At 39.1% G+C, this 24,596-nt stretch overlaps 1 protein-coding gene across 3 annotated transcripts; it reads right to left on the reverse strand.

The window, feature by feature from the left end:
• Positions 1-5,926: 5,926 nt before the first annotated feature.
• On the reverse strand, positions 5,927-24,587 carry STARD6 (StAR related lipid transfer domain containing 6). Of its 3 annotated transcripts, XM_061130785.1 has the most exons (8): positions 23,779-24,587; positions 23,062-23,145; positions 21,544-21,641; positions 21,305-21,383; positions 18,419-18,545; positions 14,951-15,068; positions 12,453-12,546; positions 5,927-6,274 (listed from the first exon to the last, which is right to left on the reverse strand). In XM_061130785.1, the coding sequence occupies exons 3-8, from the start codon at positions 21,635-21,637 to the stop codon at positions 6,073-6,075; spliced, it is 714 nt and encodes a 237-aa protein (XP_060986768.1). In that variant the 5' UTR covers positions 21,638-21,641; positions 23,062-23,145; positions 23,779-24,587; the 3' UTR covers positions 5,927-6,072. The 3 variants fall into 3 exon arrangements, with proteins under 3 accessions (XP_060986768.1, XP_060986766.1, XP_060986767.1); XM_061130783.1 differs by lacking the exons at positions 5,927-6,274; positions 12,453-12,546; positions 18,419-18,545; ... (2 more) ...; positions 23,062-23,145; positions 23,779-24,587 and adding an exon at positions 8,030-10,468 and having other exon boundaries at positions 14,951-15,069; XM_061130784.1 differs by lacking the exons at positions 5,927-6,274; positions 14,951-15,068; positions 18,419-18,545; ... (2 more) ...; positions 23,062-23,145; positions 23,779-24,587 and adding an exon at positions 8,030-10,468 and having other exon boundaries at positions 12,453-12,517.
• Positions 24,588-24,596: the final 9 nt, after the last annotated feature.

Raw genomic sequence — 24,596 nt, forward strand, 5'->3', positions numbered from 1 at the left:
CTGTCAGATAATAGAAGTCCACTTCCTCTGGCCCGTCTGTAAGGTTTAAAAAAAGCAAGGGATTGGATGTGTTTGAATCTTCTCTACGATTTTGTAGATGGAGATTTAGAGATGAGATTAAGGCTGTCACACCCCAGCAGATACACGCAGTGACTACACTGATGGTATCCGCTGTTCCCCATTGTTGTCCCTTTTTGCCTTCTAGATTAAAAATCGGATATAAGATTGTGGACGTTTTATAATTTGCAAGGCATAGAGGATGTTTCTAGAAGACTCCAAAGTATGACTCAGCACTGGTTTGGAGCAGTTCTGTGATTATGTAGGTTAACATCATATCAGTGTTAATCCGCTGATTGAGATTTATTGTAAGCATTTATTATCACATTTAGATTTATTTTGAGCATTTCAGTATTATTCACTTTCACATATAGGTAAGCATTCTAGATGTCACCAAGTTCCATTAGTCAAAGTATGCATTTGTAATTATTGCAAAGTAAATGTTGCACTAATCAATAGTTATGAAAGCTATATATTGGTGACAACAATTTTCAGTTATTGAGTAGGGAAAGATATTGACAGTTAATATGAATGTTGAGGTAGTGCAAATACTTGATAACTTTATGGTAAACATTCTTTCTGAGTCAACAAAAAATGTGTTGGTTATTTGTTTTGTGGCATTATTTTGTTAATAGGTAACTACTACAAAATTCAAGAAATGGGGAGCTGTCACCAACCAACAAAGCCCTGAAAATGTGCTTTTGGCTTCAGTAGGGAGTTGAGAAAACTGTTAGCTGAGGCTGGAAGAGTGATGCAGAAGTTTCTTTATTAAAAAGCTTTTACGAAACATTTGATAAAACAGCTGTGTATGGTATCTTGGAAAACATACCTAGTGAAAGGTTACCTAATGTAAGGTTATCTCCAGGCAAAATGTCTAAAGCGCCACCTGGTGGCTTTCAGTTATATGGGTTAAAGTACTACATGCAAGAAAGAGTTGAGCTTTAGAGAGAGGAGAGATGGTTAGGTTGCAAGCAGAAATACAGAGAACCAGAACTCTAAAGTGGAAAACTTGCCATCTTACTCTCCAGCCACCCTGGTTAACAAGGTGGCAAAGTGAGGTGTGAGCATGGGTCAGACATCAAGATTAACAGTCTCACTTCCACACCTCTTGTATTCATGCTCCTTTACTGTGTGACTTTACAGTTTCACTAAAAGGCAGGTTTTATTTCCTTGCTTATGGATTATGAGTTTTGCCAAGTGACATGCTTTGCCAATGGGATGTTAGGCTTGAAAAAGCACTTGAGGTTTTTTCCACTTCCTTCCTTGCTCCTTTGCCTTCGTTGTGAGAACAGCTCCATCCTCACTGGAGGAAGGAGAGTGACCTCATTCCAGTTGTTCCAGCCCAGGCCATCCTTTCTCGGATGACCCACAGCCAATGCGAGACATGGGATAAATAATGTTAATTGTATGCCTCTGAGGCGTTGTGATTGTCTGTTATACATCATTATTGTTGCACTTGATACATGATAATCTACAGTAGTGTACAGAAGTCACCTTAATTTATGAAAAAGATAAGTATGTGAAGAAAGCATTAGTGAAAAAAAGTGGCATTGGAAAACAACTTATTCAATTAAATCCCAAAACAACCTTCAAGTGAAGGATAAAGTTGAAAGCAACTTATTAAAATGATTATTATAGACTGCCATTTTTTAAAACGGATTTTTGATATTTGTCAAAGCTATAAACCCTAAGAAACTCCCAGATTTTATGTCCAAAGAAGTTAGTAATATCATTATATGTGCCACTTGAACCTGTGTAGAGAAGGTGTATAATATAGTATCTGCAGGTATCGTCCAGAAGCTGACAAAACAAATTATTTTTTCCTGTACCCTGTCAAACTTTAAAATGTAGATTTCTGAAAAATTTAAGCAAAATTATAATAAATATCTTTTGATAAAACTTCAGATTTATCTCTCTATCCCAGTTCATCCTATGATGGTGATAATAGGAAGGACCTTGATTTGGACAGATACTGATTTTAATACTATCTATTTGATCAAAATGTATATTTAATTCAATGTACTTATATTTTTATAGAATTTAAAATTATAAATTTATTTTGTGAAGTATCTCAAGACATGAAAGACAGCTAGGATGAAACTCATTTTCGTTGATAGTGGGTGTAATTTTATATTTCAAAGAATCTTGGTAATTTTTCTAGCTTGTGAGATTAACATATATATTGTTATTATTTACTTCCTAGTGTTGCAGAGATCTCACGATAGTGAAATGTCAGCTCTGCTGTATTGTTTTTGTTTTCAGTATTTGCATTTTCAGTCCTTAGTTTCTTTATAGAAATCTTTTAAAGTCGTTTCTCCATTTTCCCAGGATTTTATTTTCATTAAAACTATCCATTTAAACGTACCCATAGAAAACCCAGTTTTTCAAAATATACTGAAAGCCAGCGGTCACTTTCAGAACTTCCACATTGTGGAACTTACTCTTACTGCTCAGAGTGTCGTGTATGATGTGTGTGTCTCAGGACTCCTTCATAAATGGCGAGGTGTGATGCTGGAGTCAATGTACACAGTGTGTATTAGCGGTTTATTTTTTTTTTTTTTAAAAGAATATAAATAGAAGTTGTACTATTTTATTTCTGCACTCCAGTGGAACCCCCACCCCCACCCCACAGGTGGGGAATACCACAGGTATTTTTCTACCACAGGTGCTGGAATACCTTTAAATACCAAGCATGGCCATGTGTTCCACTCTTGGCTAATGAGATGTGAGCATCTTTGACTGAATGAGGGGGTTTCCAAAAAAGCTACATGTAACAGGGTGAAATCAAATAAAATGTCTTTTTGCTTTTACCCCTCTTTGTCCTGCTCGGAACACTGGGACAGAAAGGAGCTGTCAGCAAAGCAGAATTGGTGTAAAGAGCCTCCCCTGTCTCAGTTATCATAGACTTCTGTATGAGAGCAGTAAGCTTCTCAGCAGTGTGTTCTCTGAAGGTCCCTTATTTCTTTTTCCAGCCAAATATTTTCTTAACTGATATAATCATGTTGCACTGTCTGGTTCATTAACATTACATGTCCAGCATCATGGTTAGATAAGGTCCAAGCTATGAAGGTGCATAGGGAATAAGCATTTCTTTGATTCAATATAAACATTTTATTTTGGTAATTCCAGTAATGTCTGAGTATCTGAGATTATTAGAGTTGCATGATTAGATTATTTAAAAGATTTAAAAATCAGTTTAGAATTGTTAGATTTTTATTTTTCATATTATTTGGATGACAGTATTACCTTCAAACTTGTGTTATATGGGATTTTTGTTACTACAGATGACAGCTTTCATAATACTTCATAAGGCCTTTCTTAGAGCAAAACTTTTGATGATTAATTTATTACTTTTCCGTACATGAATCATACTTGTGGTATCCAGTGTAAGAACTCTGCCTAGCTGTAGGTTGTGAAGATTTTTCTCCCAAGTTTTATAATTTAATGTTTTACATTTAAGCCCCTGTTCCATGTTAATTTTTGTATAAAGTGCAAGGTTAGGTCTTTGGATGTCAGTTACTCCAACACCATTTGCTGAAAGGTGGTTCTTCCTGCCCTGAGTTGCTTTCCCACCTTTGCTGACTATCAGATGGGGGCCTCCCAGGTGGCGCAGTGGTAAAGAATCCACCTGCCAATGCAGGAGACGCAGGAGACACAGGTTGGATCCCTCGGAGAAGGAAATGACAACCCGCTATGGTATTTTTGCCTGAAAAATCTCATGGACAGAGGAAACTGGCGGGCTTCAGTCCCTGGGGTCACAAAGAGTTGGACACGACTGAGTATGCACGCACAACCATCGAATGTGCTTTAATGTACTCCTGAGGATACATTAATGACATTTGACATTTTCACCTCTTTTTACCCACTCTGGTCTTGCTTTCCGAAGGACTGTGGACCCGACTGAAGCTTCTGTCTCAGCAGGCAGTCTCCTAGTTGCCGTGTCACGGAGGGCTGGTGGGAGTGTGCACTCAGCTTTCCACCCGGCCCAGCTCTCACCATCCTGCTGAACGGAGACACTGACCGAGCTGTGAGGGGGCAGGAATGGGCCCTGATTTGCATTAATTGTTGCCTCCAATCGAAAATACAAGCTCAGCTCTGCACTTGGTCCCGAGCACACCAGGGCAGGAAGGGGACATGCAGTGCTGACCGTCCTCATGTCCCACATCTGGTTTCCCCTCCCCGATGCCATCTAGGAGCGGAGGCCCAGATTCCCGCTGAGCCCTGCTGACTGCAGCCGGGGTGCACCGGTTTCCTTAAGTGATGCAGATGACCACAAATTTGGTGGCTTGGAGGAACAGAAATTTATTCTCCATTCTGGAGGCCGGAAGTCTGAAATCCAGGCATCCGCAGGGTCACGCTCAGGCTGAAGGCTCTAGGGGAGAGTCCTTGTTTCCCTCTCAGCCTCTGGCAGCTCCCGGGGTCCCTCGGCTTGAGGTCGCAGCACATCATCCCTGCCCCTGTCTTCACACGGCCGCCTCTTCTCCACGGCTCTCCCACGTGCATTTCCTCCGGCGCACTTGGGGTTGGATGGAGAGCCCACCCAGATGATCCAGGGTGACCTCATTCTGAGGTTCTTAATTACATCTGCCGAGATCCTTTTTCCAAATAAGGTCACAGGGCCCCAGGGATTTGACAAGGACATACCTTTTGGGGTCACCACTCAACTCACCACAGAGGGGAGGCCATCAGAGCTGGGTGGGGCGGGCGGCTCGGCATTTTCTGGGCTGCGGTGACGCCGGAGGCTGACTGGTGAGCAGCGCTTCTTGGAACTAGCTGGTTAATTCATGGTGCTGCCAGGCGGGGCTGGAAGCTCCTTTCGCCACTGGCTCCCACTGCCACCGCCCCGGCCGGGATACCAAGGCTCCGTAGCTGCCTCTGCCGGTGAAGGTGGACGGGGAGCTCCTGCTCAACCTTGCAGATGCCAGGAGGGGCGGCTGCAGTTTTTAGGTTGGTGTTTGGCTTCAGTTCTGTGGGTCAGCCTTCTGTGTGTGCACTCCTAATGGAGCAGGGGAGCAGGCTCTTTCCTAAAGCCTCCCCCACCTCTTCTGATTTTTACCTGCTGTTCAGCAATGCCAGGTTGCAGCTTCTGCAGCGCCCCATCTCAAATATACATATGGTGATAAGGGAACCCAGAGAACTCTCTGCTAGGACACCCCTCAGGTGCCCAGGTCCTTGACTAGTTTGCCGCCTTCGTTCCGTCTAAGCTGGAGTCTTCCTATGCTTGCCTGGTGAGTGCAGGGTCTTCTAGTTTTAGGAGGAAAGACTTGGGAGGAATGGGCTACTACATTCTAGCCAGACCAGAAATTGATTCATGATTCAGCTCCTGATGCCAGATTGTTGTTGTTTGGTCACTAAGACGTGTAGGAGATTTTTGTGACCCCATAGACAGCAGCCCGCCCGGCTCTTCTGTCCATAGGATTTCCCAGGCAAGAAAACTGGAGTGGGTTGCCATGCAATCCGCCAGGGGATCTACCTGACCCAGGGATCAAACCCTCCTCTCCTGTATTGGTAGGCGGATTCTTTACCACTGATTCATCAGGGAAGCCTGCAGATTCCGGACATCAACTGTCAAACATTATAGCGGACTTCTTTTCAATTTTTAGGTTCATGTTTCCTACAGTTACCAATTTAAGAAATAAAAGAAAAACAATTTAAAATATATTTTAATCTTTAATTAATGCTGACTTCTGATTGTATATGCTTTCTTATTGATGCTTTTTTGCAGAGAATTTTACAGGGGAAAAAGCAAAAGATAAAAGTACATTATTTAATGTTATTTAAATTAAATAAAAGTACATTATTTAATGTTATTTAAATTAAATAATGTTATTTAACATTATTCTTATATGAGATTAAAAACTAATGCTGTTCTCTTGTACAACTGTGTGGTCTTATTTTCACGAAGTACCTTCAGTAATTTGTTCAAGAATACTGTTTAGAAGAGTGTCACAGTATTTATGCATATTGACTTAGAAGCAAAAGGCTGTAATTGCCACACATGATTTTTAAATGGCCTCATTTCTTCTTTAGGAATGATGAATGCCCATTATGATGATATCCATGTCTTGATGGAATTTTTTGTGTCTTTATTCCATCTTTTACATTGAGCATGAAGCTTACTAAATTGGAAGGCATGGTTGCTTCAATTATCGATGGGGCTAATTTTCCTCTCATTTCTGTCTGAACAAACATCACTAGTTTGGAATATGCTGGATTCCTGTAAACAAAGGAAGAGTTAAAAAATATAAAGAATTTTTATCTATTGAATTTACAAGTTTATAAGGAGCAGGATTTTTATTCACCATTGATTGCCAACACAGTGCTTATGACAGGGGAAATAGTGACTGAAGGAAGGAGAAAACATGTGGAATGATTTGCACACTCAAAATTATTTTACATAAAAATATTAAGTAGTCAGACTATATCTTAAAGTCCTCAGTTTTAGTTATCATTTCTTTCTTGTCATTTTATCGGCTTCTTAAAATTATAAAAGTAATGTATGCTTATGAAAATTTAAACAGTAAAGCATTTTCATAATTTCCCTTCATTCTGCTCCCCAGAGACAGTCACTATTTATAGCGTTGACTGTATCTTTTCAGATGATCATCTATGGATATACAAAGATAACATGTGTGTACATATATGTTTATGTACCCTATATATATGCACATGTACATTCTTACTTTTGCAAAAATGAGACATATTTATTTTTCTGGAACTAATTTCATTCTCCTCTTAGTATGATACCATGCACCGCTGTGTCTATACAGATCAGCTTATTGTTTTTAATGATTGCATATGGTATTTCATATTAGATTAACCAGTCCTCTATTGACTATCATGGAATTATTTCTTACTTGTTGCCACGATAAATCAAGCTGCAATAAAACACCTTGTAATATACTCATTTGCACCTCGAGAAATATTTATATTGAGTTTCCAGGTCAATGTTTTTGTGTATTTAACATTTTGAAATGTTATCTCCAAACTATCTTCCAAGACGACTGTAGTATTTTATGTTCAAACCCAGTGAATTTCAAATTAGAGGATATGAAGACTTGCCAAGGGGTATGAGAGGCTGAATAACATATAAGGGAATACAGTTTCATGTACTTCCATGTACCTTCTCCTTAAAACTGATCTGAGAATATATCTCTGATGGACATGCCAGCTTTTGTCCTACCAGCCTGATCACACCAGCCTTCTTAATAGAACCTCCTGCTTTATAGAATCAAGGGATGTCTGTCATCTCCCCCACCTAAGACTGAATGGTACTAAGGTGCTTTACCCTGGCATATAAACATGAATTGCTAAAGGAAGAATTCAATCAATTGGAAGTGAGTTAAGAAAGTGAATGATGGATGACGGTAATAAAACCTTACTGAGTCAATTCTTTGCTTTCAATAAAACTTAAGGATCTAATTGAGTTGTCAGCTGATAAGTCATTAAAAACAATTTCTGATTATAGGTCACTACATAACATGGAATATCACTCAGAAGAATGTCAAGGGATTGTGTGATGGTACTAGAGTTCTACTCTCCATTTCAACCTACCTGTTCATGTGAACAAAGTTTCTTACACTTACGTTCATAAAAATGCAAAGCATAAGTATACTTGAGGTCATTCTATCTGACAGGATATCTACAATGGGCCTTTTGTCCCATGTTTTTTACAGTAAGTGAGTGTAACTGACAGAAGCATGATGACTCTCGAACCAGAATGCATAGTTTGAAGCTGAGCTTTGCTGTTACCTATGTGAGACCTTGAGAAAGTTACTTAATTTCTCTGGGTTTCCATTTTCTTTTCTGCAAAATGGGGATAGTAAGACGACTACTTTATGGGGTTCTTGTGAGGATCAAATAGTTGACATTTGGTATCTGTAAATTGTAACAGTGTCTGACTAACAATTTGCTTTTACATTTAACAATTATGTAATACATTTTTATTTTGATCAATGGATAATAACAACAATTTAAACCAGTACAAATAAACTTATTTTAACATTTAGATACTTCAGTTGAGTCACCCAGTGTCCGAGTCTTTGTGACCCCATGAACTGTAGCACGCCAGGCCTCCCTGTCCATCACCAACTCCCAGAGTTTACCCAAATTCATGTCCATCGAGTCGGTGATACCATCCAACCATCTCATCCTCTGTCGTCCCCTTCTCCTCCCGCCCTCAATCTTTCCCAGCATCAGGGTCTTTTCCAATGAGTCAGTTCTTCGCATCAGGTGGCCAAAGTATTGGAGTTTCAGCTTCAACATCAGTCCTTCCAATGAACACCCAGGACTGATGTCCTTTAGGATGGACTGGTTGGACCTCCTTGTTGTCCAAGGGACTCTCAAGAGTCTTCTCCAACACCACAGTTCAAAAGCATCAATTCTTTGGCGCTCAGCTTTCTTTATAGTCCAACTCTCACATCCATACATGACCCTGGAAAAACCATAGCCTTGACTAGACAGGACCTTTGTTGACAAAGTAATGTCTCTGCTTTTTAATATGCTGTCTAGGTTGGTCCTAACTTTTCTTCCAAGGAATAAGCGTCTTTTAATTTCATGGCTGCAATCACCTTCTGCAGTGATTTGGGAGCCCCAAAAAATAAAGTCAGCCACTGTTTCCCCATCTATTTGCCATAAAGTGATGGGGCCGGATGCCATGATCTTAGTTTTCCTAATGTTGAGCTTTAAGCCAATTTTTTCACTCTCCTCTTTCACTTTCATCAAGAGGTTCTTTAGTGCTTCTTCACTTTCTGCCATAAGGGTGGTGTCATCTGCATATCTGAGGTTATTGATATTTCTTCTGGCAATCTTGATTCCAGCTTGTGCTTCTTCCAGCCCAGCGTTTCTCATGATGTACTCTGCATATAAGTTAAATAAGCTGGGTGACAATATACAGCCTTGACGTACTCCTTTTCCTATTTGGAACCAGTCTGTTGGTCCGTGTCCAGTTCTAACTGTTGCTTCCTGACCTGCATACAGGTTTCTCAAGAGGCAGGTCAGGTGGTCTGCTATTCCCATCTCTTTCAGAATTTTCCACAGTTTGTTGTGATCCACACAGTCAAAGGCTTTGGCATAGTCAATAAAGCAGAAACAGACGTTTTTCTGGAACTCTCTTGCTTTTTCAATCATCCAGTGGATGTTGGCAATTTGATCTCTGGTTTGTCTGCCTCTTCTAAAACCAGCTTGAACATCTGAAAGTTCATGGTTCACGTATTGCTGAAACCTGGCTTGGAGAATTTCAAGGATTACTTTACTAGCGTGTGAGGTGAGTGCAATTGTGTGGTAGTTTGAGCATTCTTTGGCATTGCCTTTCTTTGGGGTTGGAATGAAAACTGACCTTTTCCAGTCCTGTGGCCACTGCTGAGTTTTCCAAATTTGCTGGCATATTGAGTGCAGCATTTTCACAGCATCATCTTTTAGGATTTGAAATAGCTCATCTGGAATTCCATCACCTCCCCTCGCTTTGTTCATAGTGATGCTTCCTAAGGCCCACTTGACTTCACATGCCAGGATGTCTGGCTCTAGGTGAGTGATCACACCATCATGATTATCTGGGTCATGAAGATCTTTTTTGTACAGTTCTTCTGTGTATTCTTGCCACCTCTTCTTAATATCTTCTGCTTCTGTTAGGTCCCTACCATTTCTGTCCTTTATTGAGCCGATCTTGGCATGAAATGTTCCCTTGGTATCTTTAATTTTCTTGAAGAGATCTCTAGTCTTTCCCATTCTATTGTTTTCCTCTATTTCTTTGCATTGATCGCTGAGGAAGGCTTTCTTATCTCTCCTGGCTATTCTTTGGAATTCTGCATTCAAATGGGAATATCTTTCCTTTTCTCCTTTGCTTTTCACTTCTCTTCTCACAGCTATTTGTAAGGCCTCCTCAGCCAGCCATTTCGCTTTTTTGCATTTCTTTTTCTTGGGGATGGTCTTGATCCCTGTCTCCTGTACAATGTCACAAACCTCTGTCCATAGTTCCTCAGGCACTCTATCAGATCTAGTCCCTTAAATCTATTTCTCACTTCCACTATATAATCATAAGGGATTTGATTTAGGTCATACCTGCCTGGTCTAGTGGTTTTCCCCACTTTCTTCAATTTAAGTCTGAATTTGGCAATAAGGAGTTCATGATCTGAGCCACAGTCAGTTCCCAGTCTTGTTTTTGCTGCCTGTATAAAGCTTCTCCATCTTTGGCTGCAAAGAATATAATCAATCTGATTTTGGTGTTGACCATCTGGTGATGTCCATGTGTAGAGTCTTCTCTTGAGTTGTTGGAAGATGGTGTTTGCTATGATCAGTGCATTCTCTTGGCAAAACTCTATTAGCCTTTGCCCTGCTTCATTCTGTACTCCAAGGCCAAATGTGCCTGTTACTCCACATGTTTCTTGACTTCCTACTTTTGCATTCCAGTTCCCTAGAATGAAAAGGACATCTTTTTTGGGTGTTAGTTCTAAAAGGTCTTGTAGGTCTTCATAGGACTGTTCAGCTTCTTCAGGGTTAGATACTTAGGGTCACAGAAATTAAAACAAATTTTAAAAATTAGGTACTTATTCCTATAGAGGTATGATAGAAAAATAAAGTGATTGATAAAAGAACCTAAAGCATAAACACTGATTTATAAAAGAACCCAAAGCATAAAATATATTTTATTTGGATAAAATTATGCAAGGGAAAAAGAGTAAAAATATCAGATCAAGGATAAAAAAAAATGATATAATATTTCTGACTGTTAAAGGTTATATGTATTTTGAAACTGAAAATGTAGTGGTAGGTTTCAAGTTGTTACAGTATTTAGGTTCTGATGAATGCACTTAGAAGGGTGATAGAAACATTTTTTTAAAGTGTCAAGATTTATAGTATGCTGGAAATTTCACCCTCGATATAATGCTATACAAAATTTTAATATCAACTTAAAAATGTGCAAGGCAATATACGGTTTTACAAAATTCTCTTAGAGGGGTTTGAAGACCACTGCTCCAACCAACCATATGAGCATCTATTTTCTTAAACCCTTTTCCATTCAGAGTTTAGACTATTTTTACATTGTCTCAAATGGCTGGACTCACTAGCAATTTGTATGGCCTTAAATGTCTATGTGAATTTACTAGGGCTTTACACACTTAACAAAGCTTTTCCAAGATTTCCTGGAGAGTACATTTACTGTAGATAATATGTTTTATAAATTTACTACAGGACTTGAGCTGCACAGAAGGAAAAGGTACAGAAGAATCACTTTTTTGTCAGTACCCTTCTCCAGCAGGTTGCTAGGTAGAGTTTCCACTCTGGGTAGAATATCTAAATTAGAGTTTCTCTCTCTCTCTCTTTTTTTTTTTTGCAGTGGAAAGGGAATGGTGACAAGATGCAAGAAGGGGACTTTGCCTGTGAAGCACACTTTAGGTTGTATAACTTCCCAACCAGAGTCCCCCTAGCAGCTGATTCACCTACCTGATACGGAGTAATAATTTTTCCCTTGTTTTATCCTTTCCTGCTGTGGAGAATACAGTCTTGGCTATATATTGAAAATTGACCGATGGGGAGAAAGACGACATTGTCATCATCATCTGAACCAATTATCCTGTCCATCAATGTAAATATTTTTGGATTTCTTTTAGTTCTCTTATTCAGTAGAAAATATTAAGGAATATGGGTCTAAATGTCATTTTATTTTGACTTCCTTCACATACATATTTTTCTCCTACTGAGTGGTTTACATGTGACCAATATAAAGTTTTACATGTCATTTTGTGTGCCAGTGTCTTTTATTTAATATAAAATCATTTAGCAAATATGTAAGGAAGTTGTAGAATGATATATATTGAATTAATATATATATATATATGCATTTATAGAATATGTGTATTGGATGTCACCATCTTATCCAGTGGCTGGCCACCTTTGGGCAAAGAGTCATCTCTAATTTCTCCAGCTCTTCCCTCTCAGAATTTACCTACTGGGTGGCTTGTTCTACAGGTAACTGTTCACAGTAAGTAGTCCATTGGAAAGAATATATTCAAAGTAAAGCATGATTCATTGCTGATAAATGCTAACTATTATAATTCTAGAGAACTTTATTTTTCATTTGCAAAAATCCTTTAATAATTCACAGAAGTGACTAATGGAGAAACATAAAACATCAGGTTAAGGTTAACTGGAGGGCATGATGATGTCTGTGAACATGTGACTGGTGCCAGAAACCACAGATTATACTTTATAGGGAATTGTCTATTCTTATTATACTTAAGAAGAAAAATATTTGAAAAGTTATTTTAAAAATTGTATTTAGGGGCATTTTTCCCCCCAACAGGATATACCAGAAAATATTTCTGGTGAGTTCGTTAGCAAGTTACAAACTGAACTAAAAAATGGTTAAACAATAAATATATGGAAATAAGACTTACTCTTGCACAGGTAAACATATATAGCCACAAGCATGGTTATAACCTCGGATGTAACTTGAGGATGGAGGATATGCTGGAAAATCCACACTAGTAACTAAGTGATCAAAAGAAAAATTAAAATGAAACCTATGCCACAAAGATGAAAAATTCAGTTTCCAATAGCATATTTTAAAAAATACATGACATAGCATTTAACACTGACATTAATTTTAACATAGCTATGTATGTTTGCACACTTGAGTGTGTACACAGGCCAAAAATGAAAAAGTATCATGCTACAAGTACTAGCATGAAAAAGTATCACTACTGTCCTCTCAAACTTTTTAATGCTAGTTCTTCTATAGATACTGCTTCCTTTAACATACAAGAAGAACTGTTCAAAGTATAATTTATTTACTTTCTGAGATCAGAAGCAGAAATTACAAAGAAAAAGACTAATCTACTAGGATAGATTTTTTTGGTTTATCATTTTTTAAATAAAATATTTGATGTGTTATTTAGCCTGTCAATAGAGGTAGTTTAAATGCTCTTTTCTGCCAATTCCCTGTAGCTAACTTCAATGTATGGTTAAAAATCAGTAGATTTTGTTTTAGGAATTATGCAGTGTAACTTCAATACTGCATGTGAAGGTAGAAGGGAGGAGATCTGATTACCGTCACATTTATGATAATTATACTCTTCCTAAAAACATTTTAAAACATGTATTTCGTTAGTCTGTGCAACTGAATCCTGCTCATCAGAGAATTTTCCTATATGATTTTAATGTACATAATCATTTCAGTAGGAAATACATTAAGCTCTAGTTAGGAGACAAATGTGGCTGTATGCATTTCCCATTTTCACAATCTGTTCCATCATCTTAATAGAGCCAGTTATGTTGGCAAAATGGTACTGCCAGAATTGATATTAACATATTTCTTCTCTGTTTAAAATATGGAGATTATATTTGTCTTTATTTTTTAAAATTTTGTTATATTCCACAAACAAGTATGGGTCTTTTGTGAGGCACACAGTGAGGTAGTTAGCACAGATTCTGGAAAATCAGAAAGACTTGAGCTGTTGATGAGCTACGTAACTTGATTTCTGTGAATTTCAGTTTCCTCACTGGTGAGAAAAATGCATGCAAAACATTTAACTAAAAGCAAACTACACAGTAAGCTAAACAACAGTGGAAACATTAAGAAGAAAACTATCAGTGTTCATCAAAAACTCATTCAAAGAAAATCACTTTAAAGCAAATTCAGTAGTGATCACTGAATGACTGATTATAACTATTCATGGATTTTATCTTCTATACTTCTTTTTGACCTTCCCTCTGACCAGCAAAAATGAGACACAAATAGAATGGTTTCAAGATAGACAATAAGAGATCAATAAGAGATCTCTGATTCAAATGGACAGTATTTTGTGTTATAGGCAGTGAATAAATTTTTATGTGCCCTCATTTGAAAATGAGATGCCTAATGACAGCTGTATGAAAATATACGAGACAAATATGTGAAAGTGATGAACATCGGTCCCCAGTGGTATATACGGTCAACAGAGCTAACTGTGTGCCTGAGTGCTATTAGCAGAGCTGTTACTCGGTCTTGTACTCTGAAACTTAAAGGGTCCTACAAGCGGAAAAGAGTAATTAACAACAGTTAACTGTCCCTGTCCCCAAGTAGTTACAGTAGGGGAATTCAGGTAGGAATAGCGAGATTAAATTGAATTGCAGAGGAGAAAAAAGGCTCTAGGCTACTACTGTCCTACCAAAGTCCCTTCACCATAAATTATCTTGAGTTCTAGGAGTCCAAAGATCTCTGGGGTGTAAACTGGTGTGTTTTAAGTGAATAATGCAAATAGGAAGTCATTACACATTTGCATTTTATAGAGTGATACATTTTTGGCCAGGGGTGGAGGGTAGGATAAGGACTGGAGAAGGAAATGGCGACCCACTCCAGTATTCTTCCTGGGAAATCCCATGGACAGAGGAGCCTGGCGGGCTACAGTCCATGGGATCGCGAAGAGTTGGACACAACTTAGTGACTGAGCAACAAGCAATGGATAAGAGTATGTTAAAACTTTTAGTTTTTAAAAGAATGTAAGCACATTTATGAAAAGAGCTATCTAGTAGAATTTTCTTCAAGAGTTTTATCAGTTTTTAGATATATCCATTCTACATATTCAAATATAGAAGTATATATCCAAAGATCCATTTTGTTTCTTGGTAGTTTTGTAATGTAGCCTGAAAGTATCTGTCTATGTTCAGTGCTGCAAGGTACATGCTGCAAAAAGGCCAGGAGACACCACAATGATTGACTATGATGTAAATGGCACCTCCAGAATTAGGTTAAAAACTTCAGGCTTACCTACATTACACATGTATTTATTGGTCTCACCAAGTAAATACAAGAATAATTAATTGAAAATATTCTTTCAAACTGTGAGTTAAAAGAAAAATAATTTATTAATGACTCATAGTAATTCCCAAGTGTGGGCAAAATGTTTCAACTTACCACTGATAACATCCGTATTCCCTTCATAGTGCTTCAAAGAGACTAAGTCGATAAAGTCTCGGGGGGAAATTGAGCCCATGGCAAAGCTTTGTGTAATGGTATGACATATGAATGTATCCTGAAACAAATCACATCATAAAGATTGCAACAATGATTTAATATCTGTTCTTTGTACTGCTCCCCAAAGAATTTTACTGCCTAAGTTTGGCCTCTTTTTGGAAAAAGCAGGGCTTTAAGGTTTTAAGAATTTATCACCAAATCAGCTTGCATTTTCAGTGTTAAAGAAATATTAGATGTGTAATTTTAAGTGCAAGGCAACAAAAACAAAAATAAAAGAGTGGGACTATAGTAACCTAAAATGCCTCTGCATAGCAAAGGAAACCATTAACAAAATGAAAGGGCAACCCACCGAGTGGGAGAAAATATTTGCAAATCCTACCTCTAACAAGGGGTTAATATAAATTAGAAATACAATAAATTTCGAAAAGAATCTTGATATTATCTAATCTTCGAATTTTTAGATGAAGAAATTGAAGCCTAACATTAAGTTACATGTAGAACTAGAGAGATGTACAGAACTAGAACCTGGGTTTCCAGATTTCCAGGTCAATAGTGTGTCTGCTACTCCACACTGACTAGGTAATATATTCGGAATAATATATTGACTTAACAGCCTGTGGTGTAAAGCCTAAAATTAAAGACCAGTATATGTGCTGCTTTGACATCTGTTAAAATTGGGAGGGTCTTGAATGGCCAAACTGCAAGATCCTCTCTCCACTTTGTTCCCATAAATAAGAGCCCTTGGTCCCACAGCCCTCCTTATCAGCAGGATAAGACACAGTTCCTACTTAAACCTGAGTAGTGGGTTTCAGTTCCCTGCTACCCTGTAGAATTAGTCCAACAACCAATCAGATCCTCCTGCAAGAATCAGGGGTCACCTCAGCTTCCTGATACTACAAAGCCTGTGTGCACAGTCCCTGGTTATTAACTCTGTTCCCGAGTGCAGCTCCCCTGTCACACGCGGGGCGCGGTGTGTCCCAGAGAGCTTGGCGGAGCTACTCCATGTGTTGCTGCCGCAGCATCCATTTTGTTTGGCCAAGCAGCCTGCGGTGGCCTTAAACTAACACCAGCTCTCTCACCTAAGCACAGCTTAGATAACAGCCCGCAGAGTCATAAGCAAATGTAAGTTCCCGATATGACTTCCCCAACAGCCCTTCTGATCAGCAGCCTCCCACACTTCCCAGGGCCTTCCCCGTGTGAGCCCCTTAGATCAGACCCCCCTGTGTAGTTTCCCAAAATCCTGTCCTGTTTGGTTCCAAATGATCAATCTGGCCTTAGCCTAGGAACCCCAAAGCACTCCACCGACAGACCCTAATGAAGGTGCGAGTCCACCTCTGTCTGCACCCTGCCTTGACCTCCCCACACGGGGCCCTTGACGTGTGCTGTCCACTTCCTCCAGGACTGTAATAAACTTCTCGATTTCAGTTTCTCTTGTGGTCATTTGTTGAACCTGGCTCACCACTGGTACCCTGTGCCCCACCAACAAATGTTAACTGAACAAAATCTTAACAGTCTTCCTTTCCTGGGCTGTGATTAGGATTAATAAACTGCCGTTGATCTTATTTGTCCAAGTGCTGGTGTCAAGCGTTTGTTTGACCACCGCCATAACCCTAGAGCAGGAATCCCTTCCTCACCAATAGGATGAATGAGTCAATTAAAATGCACCCTTGCAAAATGAATGCTACAAACATTCATAGGAAGGCAGAAAAATTCTTCTCGTTGTGTAATGTGATTCAGAGATATTATAGTATACTGAAAAAGACATCAAATCTGAATCAGGAGATCAGTATAAGTCCTGGTTCTACCATACACTGTCCGTATTGACCTTGGGCAAATCTAAATTTTTCTGGCCACCTGATGTGAAGAACTGACTCATTTGAAATGACCCTGATGCTGGGAAAGATTGAAGGCGGGAGGAGAAAGGGACGACAGAGGATGAGATGGTTGGATGGCATCACTGACTCAGTGGACATGAGTTTGAGTAAACTCCGGGAGTTGGTGATGGGCAGGGAGGCCTGGTATGCTGCAGTCCGTGGGTTTGCAAAGAGTCGGACATGACTGAGCGACTGAACTGAACTGAACTGAAATTTCTCTGAATATGTTTTCAAATCTTTTGATGTCAAATCTACTATACTTTCCATTACTATAGCTGACTTGCAGCAAAAACAGAAATATCTGAAATGCTAATGAAAGTATTATACAGTTATGAATGAAACAATCCAATGTTTGCATTTTCATTTGTGATAGACCAAGTTCAAATCCCAAGAGGGTCACAGACATGTGTTCTCTGTGGATAGAACTCCAGAGCCTTTCTACAAGATGAAACTACTTTACCTTCCCAGGCTTTTCTACAACCTCACCCTCATCCCAGATTTTAAAATCAGTTTAATAGAAGGAGGTACAGTTAACCTACAGAGTTCTAAATAAACGGTAAAGTGATGGCAGGTATGTGGGACATTTGTTTTGATGTGTGAAATGGGCTTGGAGACTTGAAGAACCGGACTCAGTCATCTGTAATTTTACAAATGCAATTGTTTGTAAAAATCATAAAAGTTTGCATTCCACCAACATTCTTCACCGTTACCATTTCCTTCTAATAAAATTATTATTAGCCAAAATATAGAAGTCACTTTTTAAAATCAGCCTACTAAGGTGTAATTTACTGTCTTGCTGTCTAGCAGTCCTCCTAAGTAACGGAGTGCCACGGTACTGCCCCAGAGTTCAGAGTCCCTCGGCCGGCCCGTCTTCCGTTCCTCCCTCTTCCCGCCACATCTCAGTCTCTCTCGTTTCATCCATTTTGTCTCCTCCCAAGCTCTCAGCGTCCCTCGCCTCACCCTGCTGCTCTCCCCTTCTAAGCCCTATTCGCCTCTTGCATCCTGTCTTCCCTTCTCTCACCTCTAGGACTTTAACTTTCTATTCCGTTACCTGTAGTTTTCCTTTCTCTGTTTTTATTCTTCCTGTTCATCTCTGAGATACTGTATTTGAAAGTGTTTCTAAAACCACAACCATTATAATGTTATTTCACACATGCCTTTAAAAAGTTATATGCTATTTGCTCTTCACAGTGTCTACAATGTTATCTAGTGTGTTATCACTATGATAAATCTACTGACTTCCATCAACAAGGCATGCTTAATCTTTTTTTCCCTTGATGGAGGAGGCAAATCCATGAGTTCAGTCCTCTCAATAACCAAAGGCACACATCTGCAGATTCAGAATGTGGTATGCACTAAAAATAGAATAAAGCTAAGTGGAACTGAACTCTCAATAAAGAAGTTTTAAGCTTTTTATAAAGATCTCAACTTGATTTGAATATATAAAATACAGATGTAATAAACTGAAATACTAAGATATAAAAACTAAAACTGAATTAATACAGTAAAAGTCCAACATTAAACAATAAATTACCAAATCAATCTTTAGTACTATGGTGTACATTTTCAATGCTTTGTCCCATGTGACTCTGTTTTCAGGTTTGAAGAGGAAATCAGATAGTTTAGACGTTGATTCTGGAATCATTCCTTCAACACGGTATCTATGGTTACCAAAATAAAGAAAATTCAAAATTTCATTGAATTTAGCTTAAGTTGAAAATATGGTATCACAGTATAAAGCACACTCATTTAACAAGTAATATAAAGAAAATTTGAAGGTAATATTAGCAATTTAAAATACTAATATTCAATTGTAAGTTGTTGCTTAGTTGCTAAGTCATGTCTGACTCTTTTGTGACCCCATGGACTGTAGCCAGTCAGGCTCCTCTGTCCATGGAATTCTCCAGGCAAGAATACTGGAGCAGGTTGCCATTCCCTTCTCCAGGGGATCTTCCTGACCCAGGGATCAAGCTTGTGTCTCCTGCATTGGGAGGGGATTCTTTACCACTGAGCCACCAGGGAAGCCAGTAACAGTTTTATTTAAATATGCATTGCAATAATTAATATAAATCATTTGAAAATTTATTTTTCAACAAATTTTGTTAGTACTGTTTCTATGGTTGTCTTTTTTTTTTTTTTTTTAATTATTTGGCTGCACTGTATCTTAGTCGCAGCACCCAGGTGGGCTCTGTGTTGCTGTGTGCGGGCTTCTCTCTAGGTCTGGCTTGTGGTCTCCAGGCTGCACATGCTCAGTAGTCACGGCGAGTGGGGGTAGTTGCCCTATGGCTTGTGGCATCTTAGTTCCCCAAGCAGGGATTGAACCACGTCCCCTGTATAGGATGGTGGATGCTTAACCACTGGACCATCAGGGAAGTCCCTATCATTACCTTTTCAAAGGGACTACGTTCATTTAGAATTTTTCTAAACTCTTTCTCATAAACATTTACATGCTGTATTTAGCATAAGTCTCTAGTAACTGACGAGACGCTTGTGCAGTTGTGCAGCATCTTGTGGCCTTAATTCTTAATTTAAGAATGTAATATGATATAAGCAGAGGTCAGAAAACTTTTCAGTAAAGAGCCAGATGGTAAATAATTTATTTGGCTTTGCAGGCTTCATGTTCTATGTTGCAATTATTCAACTTTATTAGTGCAGCAGTGAAACAGCCATAGACAATATATAATAAATGGGCCTGTCTGTATTATAATTAAACTGTCAGTTTTCACTCCAATACCAAAGAAAGGCAATGCCAAAGAACATTCAAACTACCATACAACTGCACTCATTTCACACGCTAGCAAGGTAATGCTCAAAATCCCTCAAACTAGACTTCTACAGTATGTGAACTGAGAACTTCAGATTTACAAGCTGGATTTAGAAAATGCAGGGTTTTGGAAAACCAGAGATCAAATTGCCAACATCTGCTGCAAACACAGAAAAAGCAAGGGAATTCCACAAACATCTATTTCTGCTTCACTGACTTCTGCTAAAGGCTTTGACTGTGTGGATCACAACAAACTGTGGAAAATTCTTAAAGAGATGGGAATACCAGATCCCCTTACCTGTCTCCTGAGAAATCTGTAGGCAGGACAAGAAGCAACAGTTAGAACTGGACATGGAACGATGGACTGGTTCAAAGTTGGGAAAGATGAATACGGCAAGGCTGTATGTATATGGTTACCCTGCTTATTTAACTTCTATGCAGAGTACATCACATGAAATGCTGGGCTGGATGACTCACAAGCTCGAATCAAGATTGCTGGGAGAAATATCAACAACCTCACATATGCAGATGATACCACTCTAGAGGAAATCAACCCTGAATATTCATTGGAAGGACTGATGCTGAAGCTGAGGCTGCAATACTTTGGCCACCTGATGGGAAGAACTGACTCATTAGAAAAACCCTGATGCTGGGAAAGATTGAAGGGAGGAGGAGAAGGGGATGACAGAAGGTAAGATAGTCGAATGGCCTCAGTGACTCAATGGATATGAGTTTGAGCAAGCTCTGGGAGATGTGAAGGACTGGGAAGCTTGGCATGCTGCAGTCCACAGGGCTGGAAAGACCTGGACATGACTGAGTCACTGAATAACCACCCCCCCAAAAAGAAACTGAATCAAACTTGGTTTTCTAAATAACATATCATGATCAATAAATGAACAACTCTTAAAAATATGGTTTAAAAAACATCTGCACAATTTCCCTTAGTGTATTTGAATTTGAAACAACAGGTTCCTAAAAAATATCCTTAAAGGCAGCTTACAGAAAAAATTATAAAAGAATCTGCCTGCCAATGCAAGAGACTCAGAAGACATGAGTTCAATCCCTGGGTCGGGAAGATCCCCTGGAGGAGGAAATGGCAACCCACTTCAGTATTCTTGCTAGGAAAACTCCATGGACAGAGTAGCCTAGAGAGTTACAGTTCACAGGGATGCAAAGAGGCGGATACAACTGCGCAACTAAACGTGCATGCACGTGTACACACACACACCACACAATATCCTTAAAAGCACTTACAGAAAAAATTATATACATTTGCAAGAGAAATATATTGGGGAAATAAACTTTATCTTTAAGTGGTTCACTTAATGGAAAGATAAAATGTTGAAAAGACCACAAAATACTCTAAGAAAATACCAATCTATTTTTATAGTAATTAGTTCTTGAAGTGGAAATTTCCTAGCTTTGTGAAGTATTCACTAGAAGTGATTTTTTTTTTCTGTCTTCAGGTTTGAAAATTAGATGGTACATATTATTCTTTTTATTCATCCATGTTTCAATCAAGTGATTTTATAAGTAATTGCTATTTCCTGTCCACTATCCAATAATGTCTTATAGCTAATGAAGTAGCACTGAATTCTAGATACGTCAATGTCATTGAATTCAAAACCATGATTATAAATAGGAAATTGTACTCACAGATTTCCATGGAATTTTTTAGAAGCCTTGCTGGAAACGGTTATTTTTTTCTCAAAGAGGAATAAAAAATCCACAAATAAATTAGCTGTCAGATACAGAAAGAAATAAATTTAAAAAACAAACAAAAAAATGAAAGTAAAAACTTTTTTTAGTTTGTAAAAAAAATATTAAAAAAATGTCTTTGCAATGATTTGTTTCCATTAAAAAACAAACTCTTGAAATATATATAACTTGCTTTCTTACTGAATTCTTAACCACTTTCCAGCCTGATGTATCTTGATAGTAACCTAAAATTTCTTGAGCAGTTTGTTGGGCAAGTGCCTTATAGTCCATCTACCTGCAAATATGCAAAGTATTAAAAGCAAATGACTGGTGAGAATGCAATCATACAAAGATTTTTTTTTAAATGCTGTATTACACTTTAACACTATTTCTAAATATCTGTCACATAGCAATGAACAATAATTCTGTTTTGAATACACGCATCTCTTCTTTTTTATTCAGTATTTGAAATAAGAAAATGTGATATATTACAAAGAGTAGGCTTTAGCTTTGGAGTCAGAGACTGGAGTCAAATCCTGTCTCTGCCACTGACAAATTGTAAACCATGTTCTTTAATATTTCTCTTTCCCCATTTTACCAAACTGTAAAACTGGGATAATACCTAACTCAGTAGAACTGATGTGAGGATTAAATGAAACAATGCACTTAAACATCTTACCCCTTTATGTGGCGCATATTATTTCTAACAGCTCAGTCTTGCTTCCTTTCCCCTGTGAAGCAACATAATCTGTTGATCAGGGGTTAGTGGGGCTTTATCTCTTTTAAAGTGAGTGTCAGTGGCACTGAAGGGCCTGACCCTGGCTTCCTCTCCAAAGTCAACTTCTTCCTGTTTCCTTCTCTCCCTCTTAGTGCCAATTATGTCGAGCTTCTTGGTTGTTCCTCAGATACAACCAACCAACTTCCTACCTCAGGGTCTTTGTACTTGCTGTTCCCTGTGCTTGTGATGTTCTCCCTCAGTGTGTTCACAACTGACTCCTCCTCATCAGTGTCTTTGCTTAAATATTCTCTTCAGAGAGGATCAAGTTCATATCAATTCAGATCAAACAGATGTACTGAACTCTTGCTAAGGGTTAAATATTGTGGTATCTGTGGCAAAAGCAGTTGAGTATGATCCTGTTTTTGCTCTGAATGAGCTCAGGAAGGTGGTGTCTCATTGGTCCTTTGGCCCATCACCCAGTTTTCAGTTAAGGGAAGCTGGTTGGTGTGGTGGAAAGAATGACAACACAGAACTGGATTCAAATCTTGGCTTTGCCATTTACCACCAGCTTTATAATTTAGGGTAAACTGCTTAGCCTTTGGACTTCAATTTTCGTTTCTACAGACGGGGGATAGTAATACCTGTCTCATGGGGTTATTATGAGGATTAAGTGATTTAATATATGCAGAAGTGATTGAAACAGTGTCAGGCCCTTCTTGGTGATTAAAGGTTAGTCTTTTTCTTTAAATGGACATATTTAAATCTAGCTAAAAACAAACAAACACTCTCCTAAGAGCTGCCTGAATAAACCTCAAAGTTTAATTCTCAGCACATGTCTTCCAGCTCTCACCTAAAGGCCTTTAGGTTGGATCATAAATCTACTTTTCTCTTGTCTTAGTTCTTTGGCAAGGCACGGCACCTAATTGACATCTATATTTGAAAAACATTGGTAAACTGTTATAATTCCTTCTTCTTAGGAGACTCTTGGTTTCTTTACCTTTCCTAGTAGATCTAATCCAGAATTTTAATAACTACTGGGACTCTTCTCCAAATCCTCATGGATATCTCCATATCTTTTAACCTGTGAAAGAACAAAAGTGGAAGCAGAATTATTTTGATCCATGAATTAGAAAATATATTTGATAATTTCCTTAATATTTTTTCAGCGTCTTTGATTTGTACTTTATGTACTCATTCAGAAACATATGTTTCCTCAATGTAAGAAAAAGGTAGTAAGAACATAAAGATAATGTTTATGAAAAGAATCTTTAAGAAATTATCTTTTAAAAGGACAGGTTTAAATGACACTAAGTGTGAAATGTGGATTAAAATGTCCAAGTTTTTAAGCTCACGCCACTAACAATCCTTGGTTGGTCTCTGACCTGGGTTTCTCCCAGTGTATATAACACAGTTCTTTATTTCCTGCCAACAACATACTTGATACTGAAGGATCATGAAATTGCAGATTTTTTGCAACATATCACTGGAATATAAACTTTCTGCAAGGACTTCATCTTATTCATTTTCAAATCACTAGCACTGCTTACTGCCACAACAAACATGTGCTTAACTGAACCACTCAACTAAATTTTATAGCTTCTGGACCTTTTCCTTTGCCAAGAAAAAAAAAAAAAGGGATGGTTAAGCCTAGTGGGCTAGAGAGAGTGACGAGATGAAAAGAGCCAACGGCAAGGCTCCAGTTGGACAGTATTACCTGGTGATGTAACACTGGTTGAGCAGGAACATGTTCAGATGGGATAATGATCAAGGATATCTTCACCCACAGGGTCAGGTGGAAAATAAACACAAACCAATATTGAGATGGCATCTTTTCTGATAACACCACTTGGTTGAAACTGGATTCTTCACACCTCACATCCTGTCCCAGCCTTGTAGACAGGTTCCCATATGTTGTTAAGTGGCTCTTTACATCTGTTTGTATAATCTCCCTCTTTCTGGGCTGCCTGAGTGGGTCCCCAATCCGTGCTGGGTCACTGCCATTCTTCGCTGGGAATCAAGGTCCCCAAGGACTTTGTTAAGTCGCATCGCGGGCCCAACTCCCTCCTCCAATTCCGCGTCTGCTTTGAACGCGAGGGGGCTGGTGGGGAGACCAGGGGAGCCGGGTTCACGGAAGGGAAGGGGAAGGCGCAGAGGGAGGGAGGGAAGAATGTGGTCTGGGGAGCTGCCCCCCGGGCCGAGTGGCTGTTTTATACTGGGAGCGGGTTTCGGCAGGGAGGCCGAGCGTGTGGGGAGGACTGGAATGGAGGGGCTAGCTCTCAAAAGACTGAAACGGAAGCCTCGGGAAACTGGCCGAAGGGAGCTCAGCCTGTCATCCGTGGAGATCCGCCGCGCGGAGCCGAAACCAAGGTCGGGAGGACGTAGCGCGTGTGGGTCAGCAACGCTGAGGTAGCCCAGTAATCTCCGCACCCCGCAAGACCCGGAAGGAAAAACTACATTTCCCAGAGGCGACCGCGACCTGGCCCCCGTTCTCTCCGCCCCGCCCTCTTCCGAGCATCACGCATGCGCACCGCA

This window comes from Dama dama, chromosome 27, assembly GCF_033118175.1.
Source record: "Dama dama isolate Ldn47 chromosome 27, ASM3311817v1, whole genome shotgun sequence".
In the NCBI taxonomy this organism is placed as follows: domain Eukaryota; kingdom Metazoa; phylum Chordata; class Mammalia; order Artiodactyla; family Cervidae; genus Dama; species Dama dama.

Coding starts and splice junctions, on each gene's coding strand:
- STARD6 (XM_061130783.1), bottom strand. CDS start 9,783: ATGGGAAAGACTAGAGATCTCTTCAAGAAAATTAAAGATACCAAGGGA.